At 34.7% G+C, this 25,493-nt stretch overlaps 1 protein-coding gene across 1 annotated transcript; it reads right to left on the bottom strand.

Annotated features, from left to right (window-relative positions):
- Nucleotides 1–13,699: 13,699 nt before the first annotated feature.
- Nucleotides 13,700–15,985, bottom strand: LOC108372127 (uncharacterized). Its single transcript, XM_017627777.1, has 2 exons — nucleotides 15,841–15,985; nucleotides 13,700–14,019 (listed from the first exon to the last, which is right to left on the bottom strand). Exons 1-2 carry the CDS (start codon nucleotides 15,975–15,977, stop codon nucleotides 13,773–13,775), a joined length of 384 nt encoding a protein of 127 aa, XP_017483266.1. The 5' UTR covers nucleotides 15,978–15,985; the 3' UTR covers nucleotides 13,700–13,772.
- Between the last annotated feature and the right edge of the window lie 9,508 nt (nucleotides 15,986–25,493).

Here is a 25,493-nt window from a genome sequence, read left to right as displayed (position 1 = left end):
AACCTAAAGAAACAAAGTATTCATTTTATTTGACACAGTCTAATGTAGACGTATTTTTTTTGTATGTTTGTTTGCACACATAAACATTTGTAGCACTTGAAAGGTGAAAATTAACACATTTTATTACGCCAAGTTGTTAGATAATTTGCTACTCACGGCAGCTTTACTTCACATGCTAAAAAATTTTGTTTATAAACAATTTTTTCGTTGTAGCATATACATATGTATGTATAATATATACATGTATATATGTATATACTGTATCTGTTCGCACTTTAATTTTTGCACATCTATATTTTCAGCAAGGAGAAATCAATTGATTTTATAATTTTCGTTTAAATGAAAAACGTTTCAGTGGCGTTATATGTTAATACTCACTCAAATCGAAGCGATAATCTATGTATACACGTCGATTAAATCGTGGAAAAAATAAAGTAAAAAAATGTGAAAAATATAAATTAAAAAAAATATGATACGTCTTCGAAAGAACTACCACTTATTCTAAGCTGCTGTTCTAACGTTGCCGAATTCGTCGCGCACCAAACACGTTCGCACGTTGATTCGTTCGCCGGAATACTAAATTCACGAATTCTATTCTATCTCAAGTCCAAATTCAATTCGACTTTGCTATGTAACTTTGTGTGCATGTGCATGTAAGTATACATATCGTCGTTTAAATTACAAAACCGCGTATCAACAAAATGCAAAACCGCGTATGAAGATAATGCAAAACCGCGTATGTGAGGTTCCATAAATTATTTTCTCGAGAGTAAAACCACTCATATTTCAAAATGCTTCTCTTTTTTATAAAGCAATCGCATTTCTGGCTAGCATATTTCAAAACGAACGGATAAGGATTGAGCCCAGAGCTTGTGTGAGTAAATCCAATTTTTGGCAGCAAATGTCAGTTACGCGGGTTTGCAGATTGACGATACGCGGTTTTGTACTTTAAACGACGCTATATATATTTAAGTGTAAAATGAGCAAAATTTGTATGTCGTCCAATTTACGTACGTTTTAGCGCTAGCCGCTTTGCCCAGCTGGCTGGCTCAACAGCACTTTGCCGTCTCTGCAATGCAAAGAGCAGAGAATACGTTGAAAGCGGCATTGACAGCAGCAACATTTCTACTACACCTACATATGTACATATTTACCACCTACCCTACCCTAGAAACCTGCGCTGCACCACCCTTGTAACAATGCATCAGCAACGTCTAACGCAACAACAATATCCATAGTCCGGCATGACTTGTGTGTTAGCGATGACAGCCAGCAAACAAAAGCAATTGTAGACCACAATTGGTGGCGCTTGGTGCTTTTGAATGAAACACTCATACGCTCCATCAGCTCTCATTTGCTCATTTAATTCATACATGTGCCGAGATAGTCAGTTCTGAGGATGCGTAGAGCTCAGCTAAAGTAACTAATACTACTATGGCTACAAAATCGTTTTTGTCTCTCGTGCATCCCCTCTTTTGGCCTCTTTGCGACCCTTTTGGCACCTTATCACTTTTCAATTTCCTTTCTCTTCTTGCTCATTTAATTGTACATAATATTTATTGCACGGGTATGTTTGTATGTTTTCATTGTGAGCTTATACGTATGAATGTATTCACATTAATTTTGTGTACCACCGGCGGCGCTACTGACGTCGTTTCTTCCAGTTGCTGATTCTAATCGCATGCACCATCTCTGGCAGTCTAGTTCACGGTTGCCACATTTGGTCACTTATGACCAAAATAGGTGCAATGGATTTTTTTAGTAAAAAACGGCATTTATTTCCTTCCTTCCTTCTCATATTACTAAAAAAATGTTTGTAGACAGGCTCCTCTGGCCTCATATGTAAAATTAATTTGTTTAGCTTTCTTTTGATAAAACTATTTATTGTACCCATTCTTATTTATGGCAAATAAACGAGCTTTGTTTTTACAGTTTATTGTATGATAAAACGTTGTTTTCTACTTTGTAACTTTTAGGTAACTCTTTTTGTAAATTCTAGTCAGAAATTTTTTTGTCGTGTGGCAACCGCGGTCTAGTATATGAGTGTTCTCCTCGTTTGTTTATTTTTAATTTTTTGCTAGACTTCGATAAGCACCGCTAAGCTTTTTTGGTTTTGCTTTCCTGGTGAGCTTTGCAGTTCCTGCTTGTATTTACAAGTAATACAGTTTCATTCATAAAACTAGAAATATATTTAGATTTTTATTGAATAAAAGTAATAAAGTCATATTTTTGTACCCATATCGATACATATTTGAAACTTTCCATACATTTTAATTTACTTAGGAAATACTCAGAGAGCTGTTATAAGGAGGCCAATAAATGTTATTTTTTCTTTAAGAAACGGCTTTGGCATAGAGGTGTATCTGAGCTCCAACTAACTGAATATGTGAAAAATTCCAGATACCCGAAAATCTGTATATCTGTATCTGTATTTTATCCGAACATCGGGAAGTTATCAAATAGGGCTTTTTGTATTGACAGTTGTATTTTTTTTTTTAACACATTCCTTCAATATATTCGTACCTAATTCAGTTTGAAAGTAAAATTTTTTACCACTTTTCAAACTAGATACTTAATATCCGAAATTCGTCAATAATTTGAACATTTTAGCTCTAAGTTTCTTGAAATCGTGGCGTTAGTCAGAATACGCTCTAGTGAGTTTGACATGCCTCAATAGAGAAAAGAGATGTATTATCTAAATGCATTTAATCGAGCATTTCTTTGAGCTATCCTTTAAGCGCAAGTAAAATAACTCGAGCACTGATTGATTTTTTAGTAAAGCGCTTATTGAAAAAGCATACTTATCGTAACTATTTTGTCGGGTATACAATTTTATGATTTCAATTCTGCAGCTCTAGTTTCCAATCTTTTGACGCGGTCTGTATAAAGTTCACACAGAAAAGCTTTCAACCACCACAGTGAGTAGACTTGAGCGCAATCTTGAGCTTAATATTAAAAAGCTTTTTAACAATCTCTTCGCAAAGTTTGTTTCAAAGCTTAAAGTTGGTATTCAGTTTGAATAATTAAGTGTTGTCGACTTGAAATTTTATTGTACAGGGCACTAAGTTTTCAAGATCTGAATAATATTTAAAAACTTTTGACATTGATAATATGATCGCCGCGTAACTAGTTGTACATGGCTATATATACACATACAATTTACTCGAAAGGCCAAAAGCAAGCCATTGCGGAAATTTAGCGATAACGAAGAAGACTACAATGAATTGTCTCGATTTAAGCGCATCCTGGCAAGGGGGCAACTAGGCGATGAGCGGAGAAGAATCGCTTAAGCTGCTCCTCGATGCTAATTTCCCAGTTAATTCTGCACCGCGTGAACCTACCGGTGTTCGTAGGTACAGTGACCACCTTCCTACTCTCGTGAACTACTGGAGAAGCGTCGACTGCTCTGGGCGATTACAGAAGCACTAAAACCGAGGCGTAAGCCAAAATCAAAAGCCTTACATCAACAGCATGAACACGACGAGTACTGAAGTAAATATTTTTATTGATTAGACACTTTTTGAAAGTGATTTCTTCAGCAAACTGTAAACCATAGCATCACTTTTTATCATCGCAGGCATCAGAAAAGATTGTGAAGCCCGTTAACACAACACTATTCGAAAATAAACAATCGAACTCTCAACAAGACCCGTCAATTTATCAGCCAGGAAAGACTCAAATAAACCACACTGCTAACATGATTTCTACCCCATAAAGAAATTTAAGCTTCACATTTGCTGATAGGCAAATGAGTATCATTGATTGAACAATGATTATGCACATGAAATTCGAATATAAAGACGATGACTAAAACGAATATGTTTTCAAATACGAAGACGTAAGTATGTTAGCTTACGAAGGTGAATATAGAGATGAAGACGAGGTATAAACAAGTCTTATCATGAAGCTTAATGATTATTGAAAGGAGGTTATTTATGTTTGCGCATTTTGTTTTGCTTTGTACAATTATTTTTGTTATTTGTTTTAGTTTCTTTACGGAGAGTTTATATGGATTAAGAACTGATTGAAAAATACTCCAGGCCAGTGTAGTTATTCTGAGCAAAAAGCTTGGCAAAATCTTTGGGACCCCTTAAAACACTACAAAACCGATCGAATTTCGACAGTAACATACACTCCTAGTTTGTATAAAAACGTAGGGTGAAACCTGCTGGTATCGTATATGCGCAAAGCTCACAAGTTGTTACATTTTTTGACAAAACATATGTTAGAAAATACATTATGTTCAGTTTCGTATAAAGAACAAGGTTCCATCGCGAATTTGTATTTAAACGAAAAATTAATAAAGATATACTAAAAGAAGTGAAAATAACCACTCGAGATCTTATATCCGTAGTTGCGTATGTAGCGTATACGCACTGTAGCACCATACGCAGTCATCTAACACGTTTACTCGCACGTCCTAACTTAAAAGTCATATTATTGGAAAGTAATTAAATATTGGAGTGGAAGATTTCTACACAGTATTCCTTATACACATATATACATATATATATTAGACTCCATCACCAAAAAAAGTTGCGGTTTTTCCGCTGGGATTACAAAATTTATTATAGTTTAAGACGTCCACCAAAATATTTCGGAAAAATATTAAGATTTAAGCGAGCTGGACCGATTTGAAAATACCTCCAAAAATTAAGTTTTTTATGAATAAAAATAGTTTCTTAAAGAACTTTTTGAAAAAAGTCCCCTCAGATGACCAATTAGATTAAGCTTAAAAAATCTGCATAAAAACATTTAAAAATCTTTTCAACGGAATCGTAAGAATGAGATTTTTGATGTTGTTTTTTTACTTTTTTCAAAGATTGGTTTACGAAAAACTTGAATAACTGAGCCAAAAATGTTCTGATTTAGACTTATGGGATCTCAGTAGAAAGGTATTTTCACACTGTTTTTATTTCTGGCCTAAAAAACGTCATTCGTTTCCCATCTTAATTCAAATTTTAGTGAGGTTAGTTCATCCTACCTTTCTCTTCCATCCTATGAATGAGTTTATTAGCAAAGAAATCAAAAGGGTGAGAAAATACCTTTCCAATGACACCTCTTAAGCCTAAATCGGAAGAGTTTAGGTTCAGTTATTCAAGTTTTTCCTATACCAATCTTTGAAAAAAGTTAAAAAACAGCATCAAAAATCTCATCATTACGATTCCGCTCAAAATTGTTTTTTTTTAAATATTTTTATGCAAATATTTCAAGCTTAAACCATTTTATCATTTGAGGGGATTTTTTCAAAAAAAAATTTTAAGAAACTATTTTTATTCATAAAAAACTCCATTTTTGGAGGTATTTTCAAATTCATCCAGCTCATTTAAATCTTAATATTTTTCCGAAATATTTTGGTGGACGGACGTCTTAAAATATAATAGATTTTATAATTCCAATGGAAAAATAGTANTTCACATTTGCTGATAGGCAAATATATATATATACAGGCCCGTAGCCAGGATTTTTTTTCCGGGGGTAGGGGTCCTGGCAATTTTTTTTTTAGTTCCAATTTTATTTCAACATATTTTGATTAAAAGAAAAATGCTGATGAAAATAAAATATTTCACACAAATAACAAAACATATAATCGACAATCGCATGAGGCTATATGAAACTATTTTGCTAAAGTTTCAAAAATGCATTTAAATTATTTATTTTTAATTAAATGTAGTATGTACGATTCCTAATCTTGGACAATCCGCGTTTGACTTCATTCCCCACGATTTTAAAAACTCATAAAAGCGGCGCAACCACGCCCATGGTCCTTTATATATTACATAAACATCCGAAAACCTAAAACCTTTTGAAACCGTCTATTTTTTACATTTTTCACTTGGTTACTGATTAAACGAAGAATTGAAAACCCATACGGGAAATGCTAAATTCTGTAGGTTTTGCCAAATATCTCGATAGAAGATAAACGTGAGATACTAAATTTAATAACCCTTAATTTGATACATCGTCTTGTTTAAATCAACTACCGCATTTCCTAGATGTTACCAGTCAAAGTTTCATTTTAAAAATTCATACACTTTGCGCGGGCTGTAGATATGTATGCTTTAAATTAATCTTTTGTGGCCAATTATTATTGGTTTGAATCGAATGGCTTTTATTTTACCCCATATAAAATCGAGCCAGCCTAATACACTTGCATTCTAAATGAACACACATACAAGTAGAATTTAAAAACAAAAGCTCATAGCGAAAACTTGCTGGGAAAATGCAATGGGGTGTTTTGCTAACTATAAAAGTAAACATTGGGTTAGGGTTAGATTGTTGCGGCAGATCCCACGGGGGAACTTACTTAGACATTAATTAGATTGTTCATTGGGTTATCATTTTACACAAATTATTTGTGTTAAGCTAAGAGAAGCGCTGGGACTCAAAACAAATTTCCGCAGGCAGCTGATGTTCACACCGGAGAGCTTTTCAAGAGTGTTGATGAAATGCGGACCGAGGTGCTTAAACATTAATCTCATTTGGCCAGCTACAGAAGCCTCCAATGTGCCATGCTTAGCCAATTCATCAGTCTTTCAATTTCCAGTTATGTCATTGTGTCCTGGAACCCAGATAAATTTGATTTGCAGGTATTCCGAGGAAGTTGAGAGAATCCCAGCGTCCTGATTGTCGCTTGGCTATAAGAGTAAATAGTCGGCAAAACAAATGTGCATAGCCAATCGGCTGCCTCTTTATAGCGACCACCTCTGCCTGAAAGCCGCCTCCTCCAAATCGCCCTCCAACTTCGCTCCATTCGTGGACCTCTGAAAAGAAAATTTGGCTCTAAGAGCACTTTTAAGTATTTAATTAGTTGTGGTTTATTTCCATATATATATTAGACTGGGTTGTCGCCATACAAAAAGAAAGTTCGCCATTAGTACCCTTAGTTTGGAAGCTTTATCTTTTCCACTTGCATGTCTGCCCAAATTACTCGCATGCCATGGCGTATGAGTTATCCAAGTCGCTGTAACTTTTAGGTATATTAGCTTATTGTAAAGGCTCGTTTCACTATGTCACATTCAATCGAATTTGTCGTCAAATAAGTGAAAACACAATGTGAAAATGGGATTAAGAGACTGTATATTGATTGATTTAGATCAGGCTAGGTCTTCAGGCTTGTACATGCGCTGCTCAATCGGCCATATGCCCGGTTTTGGCCCATAATATCATCGGCGAAGGTAGGGATGAAAGAGATAAAGTTTTGTTAAAATTTGCAAAACATTTTTGCTTCAAAATATGGCATAGTGAAAATTAGCATTAACGTTTCAAGACCAAAATCCATCGCTTACTAAAACGTAAAGTTGTATGAGGAATGAAGTTCTACTTAAGGGGATAGAAATTGAGTTATTAGAATTCGGTAGACTACATATGTACATACAAAATAATACATACATACATTTATAATGTATTACTTCTGATGTTATTTCATTATTACATATACTATGTATATTTAAGCATGAAAAGTACCAACATATGCATGCAAATACTTATACAGATTTACCAGTCACATCTATAATGTATANTTTACTAAAACGTAAAGTTGTATGAGGAATGAAGTTCTACTTAAAGGGATAGAAATTGAGTTATTAGAATTCAGTAGACTACATATGTACATACATAATAATACATACATACATTTATAATGTATTACTTCTGATACTATTTCATTATTACATATACTATGTATATTTAAGCATGAAAAGTACCAACATATTTATGCATGCAAATACTTATACAGATTTACCAGTCACATCTATAATGTATACATCTGTGTTCATATGGAATAGTAGCTTATGTCGAAAGGCTGGCTTTAGTATAATTCCGCATTCGCAGCATAGTAGCCGTTGAAGAACTTTTAGCAAATAAACGTGCAAGAAATAGTTCCGATACTAGCAAGTCAATATTCTTATTAAGTCTTATCTTATTTTTGTCGTTTAAAGGATATAGCCAGCTTCTCGACGATAAGCTACTAAACCATACGAACACAGATATGTATGAGTAAAAATATAACGTATAGCATTTTCGCTGTGCTGACCTCAACACTAGGCAACACTGCAGTTGTTGAAAAAAGCTTTTTAGAATTTGCTTTAACTTATTTATGCAGCTTTTCTTTATCCATGCATTTCCGCATGCTTGTTAGTTGGCGTATTCAGCCGGGCAGTGACTTGATTATACCCTTTTTCTCATTGCTTGACCAAAAAAGTGGAACGGTCGATGCCCATTCATTGAAGGCAGGCAAACTCTTAAAGGGAGCACGACATAATTTTGTAATATAAAAAAAAAATTAGGGCAATGACTGTGCCTCACTTGGCAGCTAGCCAAAAATCGTAAAGTAAAACACACATATGTACTACGTATATATAAACATATATTAGGGTGTTTGAAACCCGGTTTTCAAGTTATTTGAAAATGGCAATTTTAAAGAAAACTCGTCCATTTTCAAATTAAGAAAAAACCGGATAAATCGGGCTTCTTTTACATATCTTCTCTACAGGAACATTTACTGTTAGTAAGAAATAATGACCGTAATTAAAAAACGACTGCTAGAAATTAGTACAGATTTAATTTAGATATAAATAAAGCAAAATGGATTCAAAGTATTTCGGATTACATATAAAATAGAAAATAATGAGTGAGAAATTCACACTTAATGCGCTTCACCAGTCCTTTTTCGGGAAAAACTCCAGAATGTATTACCCGTCTTCATATTCACATACAGACTCAGTCAAAAAGAGCTTTATTACGAAGTTCGATATTCTGATAAAGAAGTGCCCCGAAATAGCAATACCAAGGGATACCATGGTTAAGCTTAACAACTGATTTAAGTACTAAGAAGACTTCAGCAGGCAGATCGGATAAACCAAAACCCTATAGCCTGGTACACTGATGAGACATAAGAAAACATATGTCCACATATGTCGAAACATTCGCCACAGAAAGGCGCGCGGACTTTAACATCAAGCGATACTACCTGAATCAGAAGATCGCGATCTTGCCTGGCAGCCAAGCGGTTATCAAGGCCCTCAGATCTGATCAGGCAACATTTTAACTGGTGATGGAGTGCCTTGATAAGCTTTTAATGTAAAGTATTCGTAACAACTAAAAATATCAGTGTGGTTGTTCACGCTTGCAAGGTTAACTGGTTATCGGGTTAAAAATAAATTTTCTATAGTGTATTTTGTTGGTGTATACAATAAAATACATTACAGAAAAATTATTTTTAACCAGATATTTTATTCAGCATATTGTATTTAATTGTGGATATAATTTAGGAAAATCAAAGAAAAGGCACATGCAATTCACCGAGGTATAGATAAAAATTCTTTCAATACTGAGTCAACATCAAAGTTAGCCCATTGTGTGCTCGTTCTTTGCCCATGCCTGCACATTAGCCTGAGCCTTAGATGTTAGGAGACAATTTTTGGTAAGCTACAAAGCAAGACTCCCCGTATAAATGTTCATTTGGTCATAAAAACGTGCTCTGCAAAAAAATTTTAAAATCGGACAACGGAAAGATGTACCTCGAGGGGCCTAAAGTTCCGCATTTTCACAAATTGGTCAAAATTGTCTATAAGTCTGTGGGGAATTTAACATATTTTAATGACACTTGATGTTGTTTTGCCCCCCGATGTCAAATAGTGCTAACCTATTTTTAAATCCCCCCAACTTTTAATATTCATATTTCCCTCCACTGGGGGGTTTAAACCACCCGAACTACCACCTGACTAAACTGAGAATTTATGGATGGATGCAGATTTTGTAGGACGGATATCGTGCCTACACAGCACATCTTAGAAGGGGGTCAAGCGCAAAAGACACCTGGATGAACAGTTAATAACCGAGAGCGAAGTGAAATCGGTTTAAATCCGCACGATTTACGAATAAACCAAAAGAGCTCAAGTATTCGTCTCTCAACACATCGCGGCCAAATTCCTCATACCTAATAGTTAGGGGGGCTGCTATAACTGTTTGCGGACCGAGGAATGCCCGGTTTGAGCCAACTCTGGCCACATAGTCGCATATATCATTATCAGGTACTCCCGAGTGATTTGGAATCCAAAGTAAAGTAAGCTCGTCGTTATGTTTACCAACACATTTTTTCGAGACTTGCATTGCCGAACAAGTTTGGAAGTAGCAAGGGGCTGAACCATGATAAAAATATAGTAAGGTAGAACCGCTAAGAGTCGCTTTTAAAATTCTTGACGTTTCCAAACAATTTAATTTTTAAATTTACTCACAAACTCACACACACATTTTCATTTTCAATCTCAAGCAACAACAATTTCGAACAATTTCAATTTTTTATTTTCACTTTTATATGATTTTAAAATGTTGGCAAACTTCAAAAAAAAGTCATGGCCGACAAATTGAGAGAACGGTTCTACCTTGCTATGTTTTTATCATGGGCTGAACAATGCCTTAAGTGCAGCGTGGCTGTCACTGCAGACACGTCAACTACTTCCCTCCAACTATATTCCAGTACGTAGCATATGACCTTGAGGATTGCAAATGCCTCAGCCTAGAAGACCCAATATAAAACTGATGGAAACCGGTTTCGGAAAAACGGTGTCAATCACCCTAGTAAATATGCAACGTAGAAGTGATATTTTCTATACATACCTTCATAGTTGTAAAAGCAACGTGAAAGTAGGAGCAACTATTTTACGGAAAAATGCTAAATTATAAAACTTAAAGGGTGTATACTACATATATATATAGAGAAAAACCAAAGGTTCACATAAATATTTTACTTACTTTAATGCCATGTACAAGTGTGTTCGTGTATTGCGCTTTTAGTTCGCTCTTGCTTCTAAACCGTTTTCGGCATTAACTACTTACTTATCTACTTAATTTTAGAAGAAGCTATTAAGTGCCAAAAGCAGCAACAGTTTGCTGTTTTCATTGCCACTTCGACCTACAAAATTCGAATTAATGGACAAGTTATAATTGGGCGAATACTTGAATGTGGTTAATGAAAGGAAAGTAAAACAGGGAATTGTAGGAATTAACAAAAGCGAATTAACAAAAGAAAATGAGCTCTTTTCATGCCGAGGTTTGTCGCAAATAGGCTGGCCTAAAATGTTAATTCAATTTGAAAATAATTGGTGGAAATTCAAATAATTTGCAAAGCAAAAGGATAATACACATAAGAGCAACATGGATTTTTGCACGGATTGACTTTGGAGAGTGTGAGTTAGTACTAATTTTTTTAAATGGCCACTCGATTTCAATACCATCAATCAGGGGCAAATTTTACTTCTAAAAAAAACGCAATATGTACAATTCATGCCAAAAATTTGCTTATGGCTTTATTTGTTAATCTTTACATTCTAAATACATAAATGTATGAATATTCATGGCTAATGCACATAATTGCTGAAGCATAAAAAATCGGATTTGCTGGTATTACCCTTGGCTTTATTTTAATCACGCCAAATCTATATACATATATAATACGCGATGGCATTTTTTGTCCAGGATAAAAAAACTGCAACGTAGGCTCGATTTAAAAAAAATGGGATGTCAAATTAAAGGACCTGAAGATGTGCAAACTGGTTTTATTCTTTCGAAAAGAGTTGCCAGCTGTTGAACAATAAAATTCAAATTATTTAATAACACAGGCCTTTAAGGCCTATAGTTCAGGCCCTGGGACTAGCTTATACTTTTCTAAAGGTTTTCGTTGCACTTAATCTGAATCCAAAATATGTTTTGCTCTATTGGCTTAGGTTTTCGAGATATTTGTGCCTAAACATACGAAAAACCCGATTTTTCGCTATATTCTTCATGTATTTTCATCAAGAATAGTTTGTTGTTTTACAAAATTGAATAAATCATTTGAAAGAAAAATATTTCCCCTTGATAATGCTGTTTAACTCAACGAGATGTCTTGTTTTAAACCTGAGATATTGTCCATTGAAGTTTATCAGTTTTGCGACATTACTTCTTTGCACAAATGCTTGAAAGATACAACACGAAAAGAAACAGATTTGTGGTATACGTTTAGGCGTCTTTATTTACATAATGAATTGCAGAGCCTGCCTGTTTATTTCCGAATTAGCTCAGTATTTGGTTGAAGAACGCCCTATCTTAGATGCCGATTCAAAAACTCCCTATCCCAGCTTATTTTCAATGTATTTTCGTTTGAGATAGGGCGTTTTTGAACCGAATTCTGAGATAGGGTGTTTTTCAATAATATTCTGAAATAGGGCGTTTGTAATCAAATTCTGAAGTAGGGAGTTCTGGAAAAGTTTTCTGAGATAGGGCGTTTCGAACTGGCTGCCAAGATAGGTCGAGCTTCCACTCAGCCATCGATCTGTTTTTGATTCTATTTATACCCGAGCGCACTTCTGCACAAGGGTATTACAATTTTGTTCACATAACGGTTATTTGTGATAGCCAGTATGAACCGAGATAGATATAGACAAATGCATACATAAATGATTAGAATGAAAAGAGAAGTCGATTAAGCCATGTCTGTCTATCCGTCCGTGTACAAGATAACTCAAGCAAAAACTGAGATATTTCAACGAAATTCTGGTATGTAGATTTCCCAGGCAGGTTGGTATTGAATGGGCGAAATCGGACTGTAACCACGCCCACTTCGCATATAACGGTATTTTCGAGATATGCAAAAACTACGATATTTCAGTCAATATTCAATAGAAATTGGTATGTGAAGTGGAATTATGGTAAAAGCAAATATTATTATAAAATTTTTTGGAAACTGGGCGCGACCCCGCCCACTTATAATGAAATGATGTATCTCTGTAGCTGCTTCGGTGCGAGCCGTAGTTAGGGTCCAGCTAAGAAATCTGTTGAAAATCTTTGAAATCGGGCAATAACCACGCCCACCTCCCATATAACGGTCATTTACAGAAACACGAATTCACTCAAAATCGGTGGTTGCAATAATCACTTAGCAGAAAATTAGATTATTATAAATTTTTGGATTTTGGGCGTGGCTCCGCCCACTTATGACCACAAATATGTATCTCGGTAACCGATTCATCAAATTCAACTAAAATTGGTGCACCTTATAATCTTGGAACGGAAAAGCAATTTGTTAAAAATTATTCAAATCGGACGTAAATTACACCCCCTTCCCGTATAACGGTAAATTTCAAAAATACGAAAACTCCGTTATTTGAAAAACAGAGTGCGCTTATTTACTTCACGTTAATACTTACAACAGTATCTTAACAATAAACAAGACTATTATAGACTTTTAGGAATTGGGCGTGGCACCGCCCACTTTATGACTACAAAGGTCGATCACGGTAACCGCTTTATCGATTTCTACCAAAATTTATTCAATGATTTCATTAGGTCAGTATATTAAGAAAACGTTTGAAATCGGGGAAAAACACCCCTGCTTATCATGTAAAGGTAGTTGAGAGAAAGTTGATATTTGATAACTGCGCCGGGTATATAAAATTCGGTTTCGCCCGAACTTATACTTCTTTACTTGTTTTATAATAATTTTTGCTTCTGCTGTAGAATAGAAAGTTTGTTGGTTATAGCCCTTGTCAATTTAGGTAACGATACAAAGTTTTAAAAATCTTATCAGTCAAATGGGTTCAGTAGTTTTTGCTGCAACCCTCGCCGTACAGCCCCAGCATTAGCAATTTTATATAAAAGTATATTTATAAATAGATATATTTTTGAACAAATTTTATTAAAAATTCTTAATTAATGTATTGCAGCTCTTATTTAAAATATTTTTTTTTGCGCCGAATGTTGCAAATCAACGTAACGTGATTTTACGCTTTTCGTTATTTTCTTTGTTGCAACTGTTTCTTTTTCTGCTTTTCTTGTTTATGCTGCTTGTCATGATTTCCTTGCTCGCTACAGTCCGCTGTTTGCGTCTGATCCATTTCCAAAGCTAAAGTTCCATCTCCAACATCCTTTTCAATACTTAATTTGGTAACTTTCTCCAGTTCTTTGATTGTCTGCATATATAATTTTTTCGATAAAGCTATATCACGGCCCTGCAAGGACGATTGTGTTACTTCGCAATCACTAAAACAGCAAAAGTGTAAGAAAAAGAAACAAATAATTTATGAGCATTAGAATGAGCCACTACTACTTGCTGTAAGTTTGTAATAAATTCAAAAAAAAGGATATTTTGCAGCAACTTGGATTACTGAATTTTGCAATAGAACTGCAGTAAGTAACATATATGTACATGCAAGCTTGTGTACATACATATACATATGTACATATATAAGCGGTAGGAGACAATGACGTAGAAATTTAGTCACTTCTTCTGCCAGCATCGGTTACCTTGTACCGTAACCAGTTTTATGAATTTTTTGAGAAAAGATACAAATTTTTACTGGTAAAAAAAAAAAAAAAAAGTGCAATGCTTGCAGTGTCCCTGTAGGGAAAACACGAACTAGTGAACCAAATTTCTAGTTCAGTACTAGTTATTTTTCGACAAAAACGAATCAGTCCGATAGTAACTAGTTCCGCGCCAGTCCAAAAGCAGGAAATGTGGTACTTTCACAAAACAATATTTTTTTAAATTTTAAAAGCAGGGACGGCAATCATTATGAGTAAAATAATTTTAATCAGCATTCAATCATTAATTTATGATTTTTATTTACAAAAATAATTGTTATTATTGAGTTTTATTTTTTTTGGCTCAACGGAAATAATTATTATTTAATATTTATTTTTTCGAATACAAATAATGATTATTTTATGCTTTTTATTTTTTCGCTCAGAGATAATCATTGTTTTTGAAATTTATTTTTCCACTTAAAAATAATGATAATTTACTGATTCCTTAAAAAATAAAACTCAAATATTAATTATTATTTTTAATCTCTATTGGTTAAACTCGTAAAATAAAAATTATTGTTAACTAAATTCGGACGTATCAACAGAAATACGTGAGTATAGTTAAAATTGTTTACGACGATTACAACTTGTTAATTTTTTTAGTTAAAATTAAAAAAAAGTAATGATTATTTTCCGTCCTTATTTAAAAATTCTAAAATTCTAATTTCTAAAATTATATATTTTGAATTTTATTATCTTTATTTCGAGCCCTTTCCATTCGCAAAGAATAAAAAAAAATCATTAACAATATGCTGAATTTTCATTTTAAATTTCGCCAGCGTCGTTATGCTTTCCAAAATGGAACCCGGCAGTACTTTTTCTAAACTACTTAGCCCAAAAATCTCTGAGGTTCACCACCCGTAAATATTTCAAAAGGGAACCAGGATTTGAAAATAAAGGAGGGTAAGGGGGGTAGGTGGGCCGCCTACAACATAATCTTAAACCCTCACCCTCAGCAGGCTTAAAGTTTTTGAGTAATTTGTTGGTAACCCCTTACCGGGTGAGCCGCGATTCAAAAAAGGAACCCTCACCAGTCCAGTTCGGAACTATAGGAAAAGATGATGGGATGAAGGGATGCAGAACGAACTAGATCACATCTGTCGATTTTGGAACTGGTTTGAAACTAGAGCCAAAGGGATGCAACCGGGGACAATGGACACTGCCTAGGACATCGCAATGTTAAATTCTCGAGTCGCTAGATTGCAAAAGACAAGTAACGCGTACTAGTCATGGTTCCAAACGCACTAGAACCGAACCAGTTCCGTACTAGTTCGTTTCCCTACAGGGATCTTATCAGATTCCGCATTAAACATTTTAATGCAATTTTATAAGATTGAAAAATTCTTAAATAAGCAATTAGATTTTGCTTCATTTTTCATTTAGTCAATACCAGACTACATAGTAGTTTAGTTCTAAACTATAAAATACATACTGCCAAGGCTTTCTAGCACACACAAACCCACACCTTCTAAAGGCATGTGTGTGACTTATACTCACTTGAAATATTCGCCGCTCACGTTCTTAAGCTTTGGATCGGTGGCTAGACGTATGGCGCATTGTGCTCCTTCAAATGGATTCTTCATGAACAGCCACATCCATGGGTAGGTCATCAATTTTACACTAATGGCCGACATTAGCGGCGAACTGCAACGAAATGAAATAAAATGAACGTGCTTAGGTTCAAATAAATGAAAATGGCTAACATACACCCCTACGTACAGTGGTCGAACAAATTACAGCCGCATCACATTTTCACAAGTTTTAACATAAATATTATTTTTTTTTTTGTTATTTAATTTTGGTAATTTTTTTATAAAAACATGGTTATTTTTTTCACAAACTCCGTGTAAATCCAAGTTGAAAACTTTGTGAAATGCTAAAAAAATAAATTCAACAAATTTTCGTAAAAATTTCGAGCTTTCTTAATTGGATTTCCTAGAAAGATTCTGAGTATGCAGTTTTGCAGCCCATTGAATTCTAGTCAAATAAAGTGCATGTGTCAAATGGCAAAAAATTTGTGTTGATTTCTTAGATTTTTTTTTGTTCAAACTGATTCCATAAAAACAAATAAACCCAATTTATTTTTGTATAGAAAAAAAACACAAATATTCGACAAAATATAATTCTAAACAATCAGCAGTAATTTTTAACGATTTGAAACTAGTACTTTCTTCTACTAGAATTCAATGGGCTGCAAAACAGTACACTCAGAATCTTCATAGGATATCAAATCTAAAAAGCTCGAAATTTTTACGTAAGTGTGTTGATTTTTTTGTTTTTAATATTGCACAAAATTTGAAACTTGGATTTACATGTTAAAGAACGATGTTTTATAAAAAAATAAAAAAAATTAAATAACAAAATAATAATATGTTAAAACATGTGAAAATGTGATGCGGCTATAATTGTTTCGACCACTGTATGTTTGCAAATATACCTACTATATGTATCTGAGCATAACTAATTTACAGCAGTGTATTATGCACGTGTGAAATTTACAGCTACTTAAAAATGACAATGCCGCTACCAAAGCTCTTTTCAAGTTTTCTCCGCATATATTTTCAAGCGATATGCTCATAAATACTTAGGTGTGCATGCATACATATGTGTGCCAGTAGCCGGCTTGCCATCATGCCACTTTAGGACATAATGGTGTTGAGATAACAGTTGATTATCGGATTTTCGTACAAGTTGCACATATTTCACGCATTTTAAAAATTTTTACATAAATATATTCGAATGCATCTTAGACTTAAACATTTTGAAAACCGAAAATTTTCAACTTTGACAGATGAAACGAAAGTTTTTTTTTTATNGATATCAAATCAAAAAAAGCTCGAAATTTTTACGAAGGTTTGTTGATTTTTTTTTTTTAATATTGTACAAAGTTTGAAACTTGGATTTACATGGGTTTTTGTTAAAGAACGATGTTTTATAAAAAAAAAAAAAATAAATTAAATAACAAAATAATAATATGTTAAGACTTGTGAAAATGTGATGCGGCTATAATTGTTTCGACCACTGTATGTTTGCAAATATACCTACTATATGTATCTGAGCATAACTAATTTACAGCAGTGTATTATGCACGTGTGAAATTTACAGCTACTTAAAAATGACAATGCCGCTACCAAAGCTCTTTTCAAGTTTTCTCCGCATATATTTTGAAGCCATATGCTCATAAATACTTAGGTGTGCATGCATATGTGTGCCAGTAGCCGGCTTGCCATCATGCCACTTTCGGCCATAATGGTGTTGAGATAACAGTTGATTATCGGATTTTCGTACAAGTTGCACATATTTCACGCATTTAAAAATTTTTTACATATATATTCGAATGCATCTTAGACTTAAACATTTTGAAAACCGAAATTTTTCAACTTTGAATGTTTTTTTTTTATTTTGTTACCGAATTTTTGTTTTGGCAACGGGGATCTTGATTTTCTGAAGCAAAAACGGGCAAATAATAAAATTTAAAGAAATAATTGATCTAAATTTGATTAAATCAGTGGTTCCTAATCGGTGGTCCACGGACCACTAGTGGTCCCTGGAGATACCTGAAGTGGTCCTCGAAGCCAACCAGCTGCTGTATTTTAATTTGCTACACTATGTACATGGCGCTCCAAAGCTCATAGTTCCATCGTCTGCGGCATTCGACGTCGCCAACGCGTAAAGGCCCGTAAATCTTTCTCTCGAATATCCAAGAGTCGCCTCATCAGATGTTGTTATTATCCATGCTTCTGCACCTTATACCAGCACGGGCATAATGAGCGACTTATAGATATGGTTTTCGTACGTCGAGAGAGGATTTTACTTCTGAATTGCCTACTCAGTCCAAAGTAGTACTTGTTGCCAAGAGTGATTCTGCTTTGGATTTCGATGCCGACATTATTATCGGTGTTAAAGCTGGTTCCCAAGTAAACGAAATTATCTTCTTTCTCGAAATTATAAATGTCAACAGTGACGTGAGTGCCAAGGCGCGAATGAGCTATCTGTTTGTTTGATGACAGGAGAAATTCGTCTTGGCCTAGTTTTACTTCTTCATCCAACATGGAAATGGTAGAGTAGACTTCGCGGTATTTCTTACCGATGATATCGAGTTCATCGAATTATGCCAGCAAATTGCAAGCTCTTCTAGTAAATTGTTCCTGAGCGGTTCAGTTCTGCAACTATTGATACAATACACTCGATAGGACCTTGTAACCTATGCTTAGAAGACTGATCCCGCGGTAGTTGGCGCGTATGTCGGTGTAGCCTTTCTTGTGAATTGGACAGAGCACACTTAAATTTCAGTCGTCGAGCATGCGTTCATCTGACCGTATTCTGCCTAAGAGCTGATGAATACACCTTATCAACTCCTCGCCGCCGCTCAGCTGGGAGGCTGTCAGCTCCAGGAGATTTGAGCTCTTCGCACTCACATATTTTAGCCTCTCTTTTCTTATAGCGTCAAATACGCTTCGCTTACTTTTTCAGTTCCCTATAACCGTCCTACATGGCCCGCGTTGTGCCTGATCGGAGCGTGGACCTGTAGGCGGCACCTTCATTTATTTACAAGAAACAATTGGTGGTCCCTGGAAAGAGCGAAATTTTGTCAAATGGTCCGCCATCACTAATATATAGTTTAAGAACCACTGAATCAAATGAACTCCACCTTTTCTTAGCACTATCGGTCCACTTTCGATTTGGCTCTTCATTAATCCCCAATTTGCAATTTCATGGTTAAGGAAAGTGGGCAGCTCTGTGCACCAGTGTCTGCTGGCTTGCGGTTGTGACCAAAGTCATTCGCTCTCCATGTAGCCACTTCAAATCTGAAGTTTGCCTAATTAAATTTCAGTTTCGGCAAGTAATTAAAACGAGTTAATCACTTAAGTGCTTTGATCTGGCATTGTTCGGCATTGGTCTTGAAAAATCACGTGCCCACAAATACTTGGTTCTCCGCCCATCCACTATGAAAATATGTATGTAAGTAAGTATGTAAAATATGCAGCCTTACAACTCAATGGTGTCAAAAATGAAATTTCGCCTTGAGCACATAACGCCAATTCTAATATTAAATGAACCTATTCTCGTATCCGGAAAAGTTCGCCACAGGCATTTCAATGTAATTAATGAAAGTTTTTGACAGGATTTGAAATTCGTGGTAGAATGTTCATAGCGCTTGCCATTTTGTTAAAGCATTCTTGTCTCGAACGGCAACCACTCAGTTTGATGTTAATAAGTTGTATTTGAATATAATGTAGTTACATACAATATTAAAACTTAATCAGAAATATGAATACTTTAGCTAATATTGCAAATATATCTAGACAACTTAAGAAGGAAAATTCTTTAAATATTTATATGTATGCATATACTTATCTGTTACCTTGTTTATATCTAAACAAGACCCCATTAAAAACCCGATTTAACTCAACACATAATTTTTTCAAATGTTTATTTATGACTGTTTTTATACACTCAGAAAAAAGTCAGGCAAATATATTTCTCTCAACACATGATTTGGTAACTATAAACAAATAATGTAACTATAACCAAATCATGTGTTGAGAAAAACATATTTAGTTGATGTAACTAAACTCTTTTCTCAGTGTACATACATAGCGCACTCGATATATATGGGGTTTTAGACTCGCTGAACTCGAATCCGAGGTCCGTTAACCTTAATTAAATTATGTTCCTCAAAAATTCAAATATTAAAAATAGTTGGCAAAAGTTGGCTTTAATTGTGTGTGTGTGTGTAGCTTATATGTTAAGTAATAACAATGTCAATAGATTCTTGACAAAATTTGACTTAATTTTTTTCTGCAATTTTGAAACCTAATAAATTTACCAAAGTATATCAAACAGCATTATCCGTTGCTTATTTCGGAGTGGTTTCTTCTAAATAAAAGCGTGCCATGTGAAATACAAAAAAAAAAAAAATAAAAAATAAAAAGTTTAAATTGGAAACAATAAAAATTGTTGCAACTTCCTTTCTTAGTAAATTTGTTTGCTTCTCTAAGCATTGATCCATCCTCTGCAAGACCCAGTAATCAGCGGTTGTGTTGCTGGGTTGGGAGAACGTTCCAAAAAGGTTTCACATGCAAATAGATTTTAACAATTTAGAATTTATATGAGAAGAAATTTAAAATGACATTTTCGAGACCAAATAATTTGATAAAAAAAATCAAATCAGCTGCTCTACTGATACTACCTGCCCAATGTGGCTTGATATTTACATCTGACTCATGGGCGTAGCCTGGTAGGGAAGGGGGGTGCTCGACGTAAGCAACCATTTTTTGGAACGTTCGCTTAACTCAGGGACACAAACGCCAATTATTGTACCTTGCTATGGATGGATTGATGCTCCCGGCAGCAAAAAAGTACACGGAAAGAAAGTTGCTAAAATGTTTATTATTGCATTAAACGAGCAATTCTCGTATATATACATATATGTATATATATCCATGGACTTCTCGGAAACGACTCTAATGATATGGATGATATTTTGTACACAGGCTTTATCTCCGAGAAGACTCGTATAAGGTTGCCACCTATTCGAAATTAGTTATAAGTTAATTAAAACAGCATAGTATGGATATCAAATGGAAGGTATTTTAAAGATCCCTATTTCCAAAATATTTTTAATAGGGTTGCCACCTATTTTGAATCGCATATTTATTTAATTTTTTGTTTAGAAAAAAAATTAAAATATTAATATTCATGGCTACCAAAAGAAGGTTTTTAAACAATGCTTTCCCTATATACAACATGTTATTCCTTAGGATTATAGTGTAAGGTTGCCACTTATTTTCAATTCCACACAATTTATCTAAAACATAGCAATATGGATATCAAATGAAAGCTATTATTGAGAACTTTGGCCCGAAGATATTTTCGATCAGGGTTGCCACGTACCAAGTATAATATTTACGATATTTATCTTTTCATTCACCTCAAAAAAATCATTTTTAAAGCGGTAGTAATTTTCTTCCAGAAAATATTTTATATAATTACGCCATTTTCTAAGAAATTAACAATCATAGTACATACTTATTGCGGTAACAGATTGTGTTTCCTTACTAAATACATGAGTAGATACACCCTTACTATTTAAGTACTACTTACACATGGAAAACAAAAGGTCGCACGTTGACGCATTTTACAATTTAATTATCATTCACTGCATCATGTTATCCATTCTTTTCTCCCATTTTGTTCTTCTACTTTCTCCACTTTCTCTGCTTATCCCTTACTGGCGAAGCTTGTGTCGTTGTTTGTTGCTTTCCTCCCCTATTCCCCATGCCTACTCTGATTGCTCGTGTAACACTTCAGCCTCCACCGCACCATTTCACAATTTAACTTAGTCATAGCCTTTGCGCAACAACTTTGCATTATCTCCCTTTCCTACCTTCTTCTTTCCTTAGTTTGGTCTCAATGCACGCATTCACTACCAAAACTTGGATATTCAACGCGAGTTAGTTACACTGTAGTTTTTCGTTAGCTTTTAGCAAAAAGTTGGCAGACACTATGCATGTTGCAATGTTAAGTCATTTTTCTGTCTTGATTTTTTTTTATAAGTTTTTTAAAAATGTTAAGACATAAATAGCTATGAAGTGTTTTGATTAATGGGGCACACCATGGGGCAAACCGACCATAGTGAGCTGGGAAACTGAACAGCATATACTTGGAAAAACCCTACCAACAGAGACAAAATAGGTGTAGAAGAACAAATGTAATCTTTAGAATAGGTGAACGAGTTTAGCATCTATACAGAAAAAACATTAAATAGATTGTGTTATGTTTAATTGGTATTTGGAAATATCAAATTTTCCCTTACCGTAAACCTTTTAGTGTGGGCAACGATGATATTTTCTACATAAGGCAGATCGGCAAATGCGCTCTCTGTGCAGACAATACCTGTAATAATTGTTCCCTGCATACAAACATGTTTTTACATATACGTATATGTAATAATGAAAATATCGGGCTCTAACCGCTAAAAGGGCGTAAGCGACAAAATGTTCAATTTTCGGTTTTTGACAGAAATCGATTACTTACCACCATACGCACCAGCTGTCAAAGTCCTACGAAGTACCGCTATAAAGTTATAGCGAAAGCAATTTTGGCTTAAGTGCTTAAATGTACTCTGTTTTATTTTTTTTGTGCCCGCAGTGTCGGTTAACAATTTTTCATTACAGAGGCAGAGTTGCCGAGGGGCCAACGCTGTTAAGAAAAATACTTTTTTCAAAATTTTTTTGAGATGTTGCTTTGACCAGAGCTTGAACCCGGGCCCTGCGAAGTGAAAGCGCGCATCGCGTGCTATTAATTGATAAGATATAATTTTTTGAATTATTAAAACTACTAATTTTGTGTTCATTACTTAATATAGGTAGGTATTTAGATACTGTTTTATTTTTTTAATTTTCGTAATAAAGTCAATTTAAGCAATAAAGTTGACTTCTTTAAAAATCGGAAACCTGAAAGTCGATTCTGAAGTCAAAAATCGATTTTGCGCAAGCCTTTTCCATCCCTATAATGCCGCAGAAATGTAGTGCGGTGTAATGCTATGTATAACTTAACACATAGCGCACGCCTTGCACAATGCATAAGGACATTATTATTTGCAACAGTTGATGTTAGCAATACTCTTACTGTTGCATTTTACGTGCTGCTAATAACACAAGAATATTTTCTAAAATAATACACGAAAACATATAAAAGGCGGCTGAGCTCTTCATTTCTTCTAAACCAGGCAACAGTTTTGCACTTGCTTGTGGAGTTCCGCCAGCGTTGAGTATGGCTGCTCTAAACTATTTTAATTTCCAGCTGAGTGTGAGTCATGCGGGGGCTTGATATTGAATACATGGTGGCGGGCAAATAAGGATCGACGTGATATTTTAATAAGGTTTGGCTATTACGCTTTTTTTGCTGACCGGGCTATACATTTTTCTTTTGCGTTACACCCTCAGCGAGAAAATGCTAAGAAAAGGGAAAGTCCCAGGTATTTCAAATTTGCACTTTATTCTCTTAAAATTTAGTGGACTACAAAACAGCATCTATATTGTGTACACAGTTTTAAATTCGGAATTACATGGTATTTGTTGGATAGTGAGCTATACGTTCATAAAAAATTAATGCACAAAACTTGTTAAAATCTGGCATCCCTATTTATTTTCCCGCTACTCTACTTAGAAAAGTTCAGTCATGCGGTTAACTACTGGTGAACGAGAACATAAACTGCGTCCTCGCGTTTGGGGAACTGCTCACTGTTGGCATATGTAATGTTGAAGTAGTGAAAGCTTTTGTCTACCTACCTAGGATCCGGCATAAACACCACGAACAATGTCAGCCTGGAGATCAAGCCAAAAGTAACTCTTGCCAAGAGGGGCTAAGTCCTTTGGCCTCGGTAGGCAATGGAAAAGCAGAACCCTTTCTTCACGAACATCTCCGTCCTTTTATATGGCTTAGAAGCGTGGTAGATGTCGAACAAAGATGAGAAGCCTTTGGTTGATTTCAAGAGAACTATTCTAAGTGAGATCTGCGGCTCTGTTCGCGTGGTCGATGAGTACTGAGTACTATGACAAGTTGTGTAAGCTTTTTAACGGCATGTAAATAACTAGTTAAGCACATAAAAATACAACGATTGCGATGGCTTGGGCATGTTGTGCATATGAACTACAACTGTGACTAGGCTTTGGTGAAAAGATTCTTCAAATCGGTACCTTTGCACCGCAATGTAAGCACCAAGAGCAGAAGGACCTACCTGCACTCAGGATGTGGAACTGAGGCAATCTCGCTAAAGAGAGAGGCAATTGGCGAAGTTTTTTGGTAGCGGCCCAAACCCCGAACAGTTGTAGAGTCAAACAAGAAGAAGAATATTTAGAAGGGCGGGTAAATTTTTGTTGAATATGTGTGTATGGCTTAGGGGATTATGAATATGTGTAATTTTAGGCAAATTTGTCGAATAAATTTGACCTTTGCCAAAAGGAGAAAATAAGCTTTTTTTCTTTAGAATTTTGCTGTAAAGAACTGCTTACATTTAGTATTAAACATGCTTATACTATTTTTTTTGGGAATAAGTGATCCATTTCTGGACTTATCTTTTTCTTAAAACTTCCGCCAGAGAGCGCAACATTGAAAATTTTCACATTTTCTTACGTGTTAAAATAAAAAAAAAAACGCTGTACTTTTCTTTTCCTTGAAAAATCTTTTTCATACAAGTAGAATTCAATACAAATACATGCATAGGCATGTACAAATGTATATGAAATGACATCTTGTGCACAATTCCATGTTAATTAAAATTTTTATGAAATTAATTAGTCATAAAAAAAATAGATTTTGTTTAATATTCACATAGAAATTGAACCGCCCTTATATGTACGTACTTATTTATGTACATACTTACATCTCATTTAATTCATACATTCCTGTTCGTTTTTCCGTGACATTCAGTTAACCGCATGTACTCGCACGTTTGTGGCGTCAATAGCTTTGTCTACATATGTATTTATGTACATTAGGTTGATAAAAAAAAGAAGTAAAGTCGGAATTGTAATGCCCGTACCCCCTAGGATTTTTCTATAACGAACATAATCGGCCCTATTATGGTTGTCGACGTCGATGTAGTTTTATCATCATAAAATAGCCCTCATAAGCCCTACTTCAGCTACGCTGACCACAGTATTTTAGAGCAAAGATGATTCTTGCAAAAATATATAACTGGAGTTAAACGTACGCGGGCTATTTTTTGATGAAAAAATTATATCGACGTCGACATCGACAACTATTATAGGGCTGAATATACCCTTGTTTTTTTTACTTGGAAATCATAAAATATTTACATGTCGTTCAAAGCGTTTAAAGTTTTCCATGTATTTTATGTGGGAAAAAAGGATTTTTCGTGGAAATTTTAACAATAATTTTCGATCGTAAACTCCATTTCTCTCCTAAAAAGAAACTGAGTTTTCTGATAGAAAAATATTGATTTTCGAAAATTCCATATAATTTCTACGAAAAACAGTTTTTTCCCCATATAAAATATGTGGAAAACTTTGAGCGTTTTTACCAAATTCTAAATAATTTGGATTTTAAAATAAAAAAAATAAAAATTCCGGCTTTACTTTTTTGGACCACCCTGATTGACATTGCACATAATTTGTAAAGTA

The sequence above is a fragment of the Rhagoletis zephyria genome, unplaced genomic scaffold (assembly GCF_001687245.7).
Source record: "Rhagoletis zephyria isolate East Lansing unplaced genomic scaffold, Rhagoletis_zephyria_1.1 Rzeph_scaffold_05467, whole genome shotgun sequence".
In the NCBI taxonomy this organism is placed as follows: Eukaryota; Metazoa; Arthropoda; class Insecta; order Diptera; family Tephritidae; genus Rhagoletis; species Rhagoletis zephyria.
Note: the sequence above shows the minus strand (reverse complement) of the source record. Positions and strands in the feature narration are given on the sequence as shown.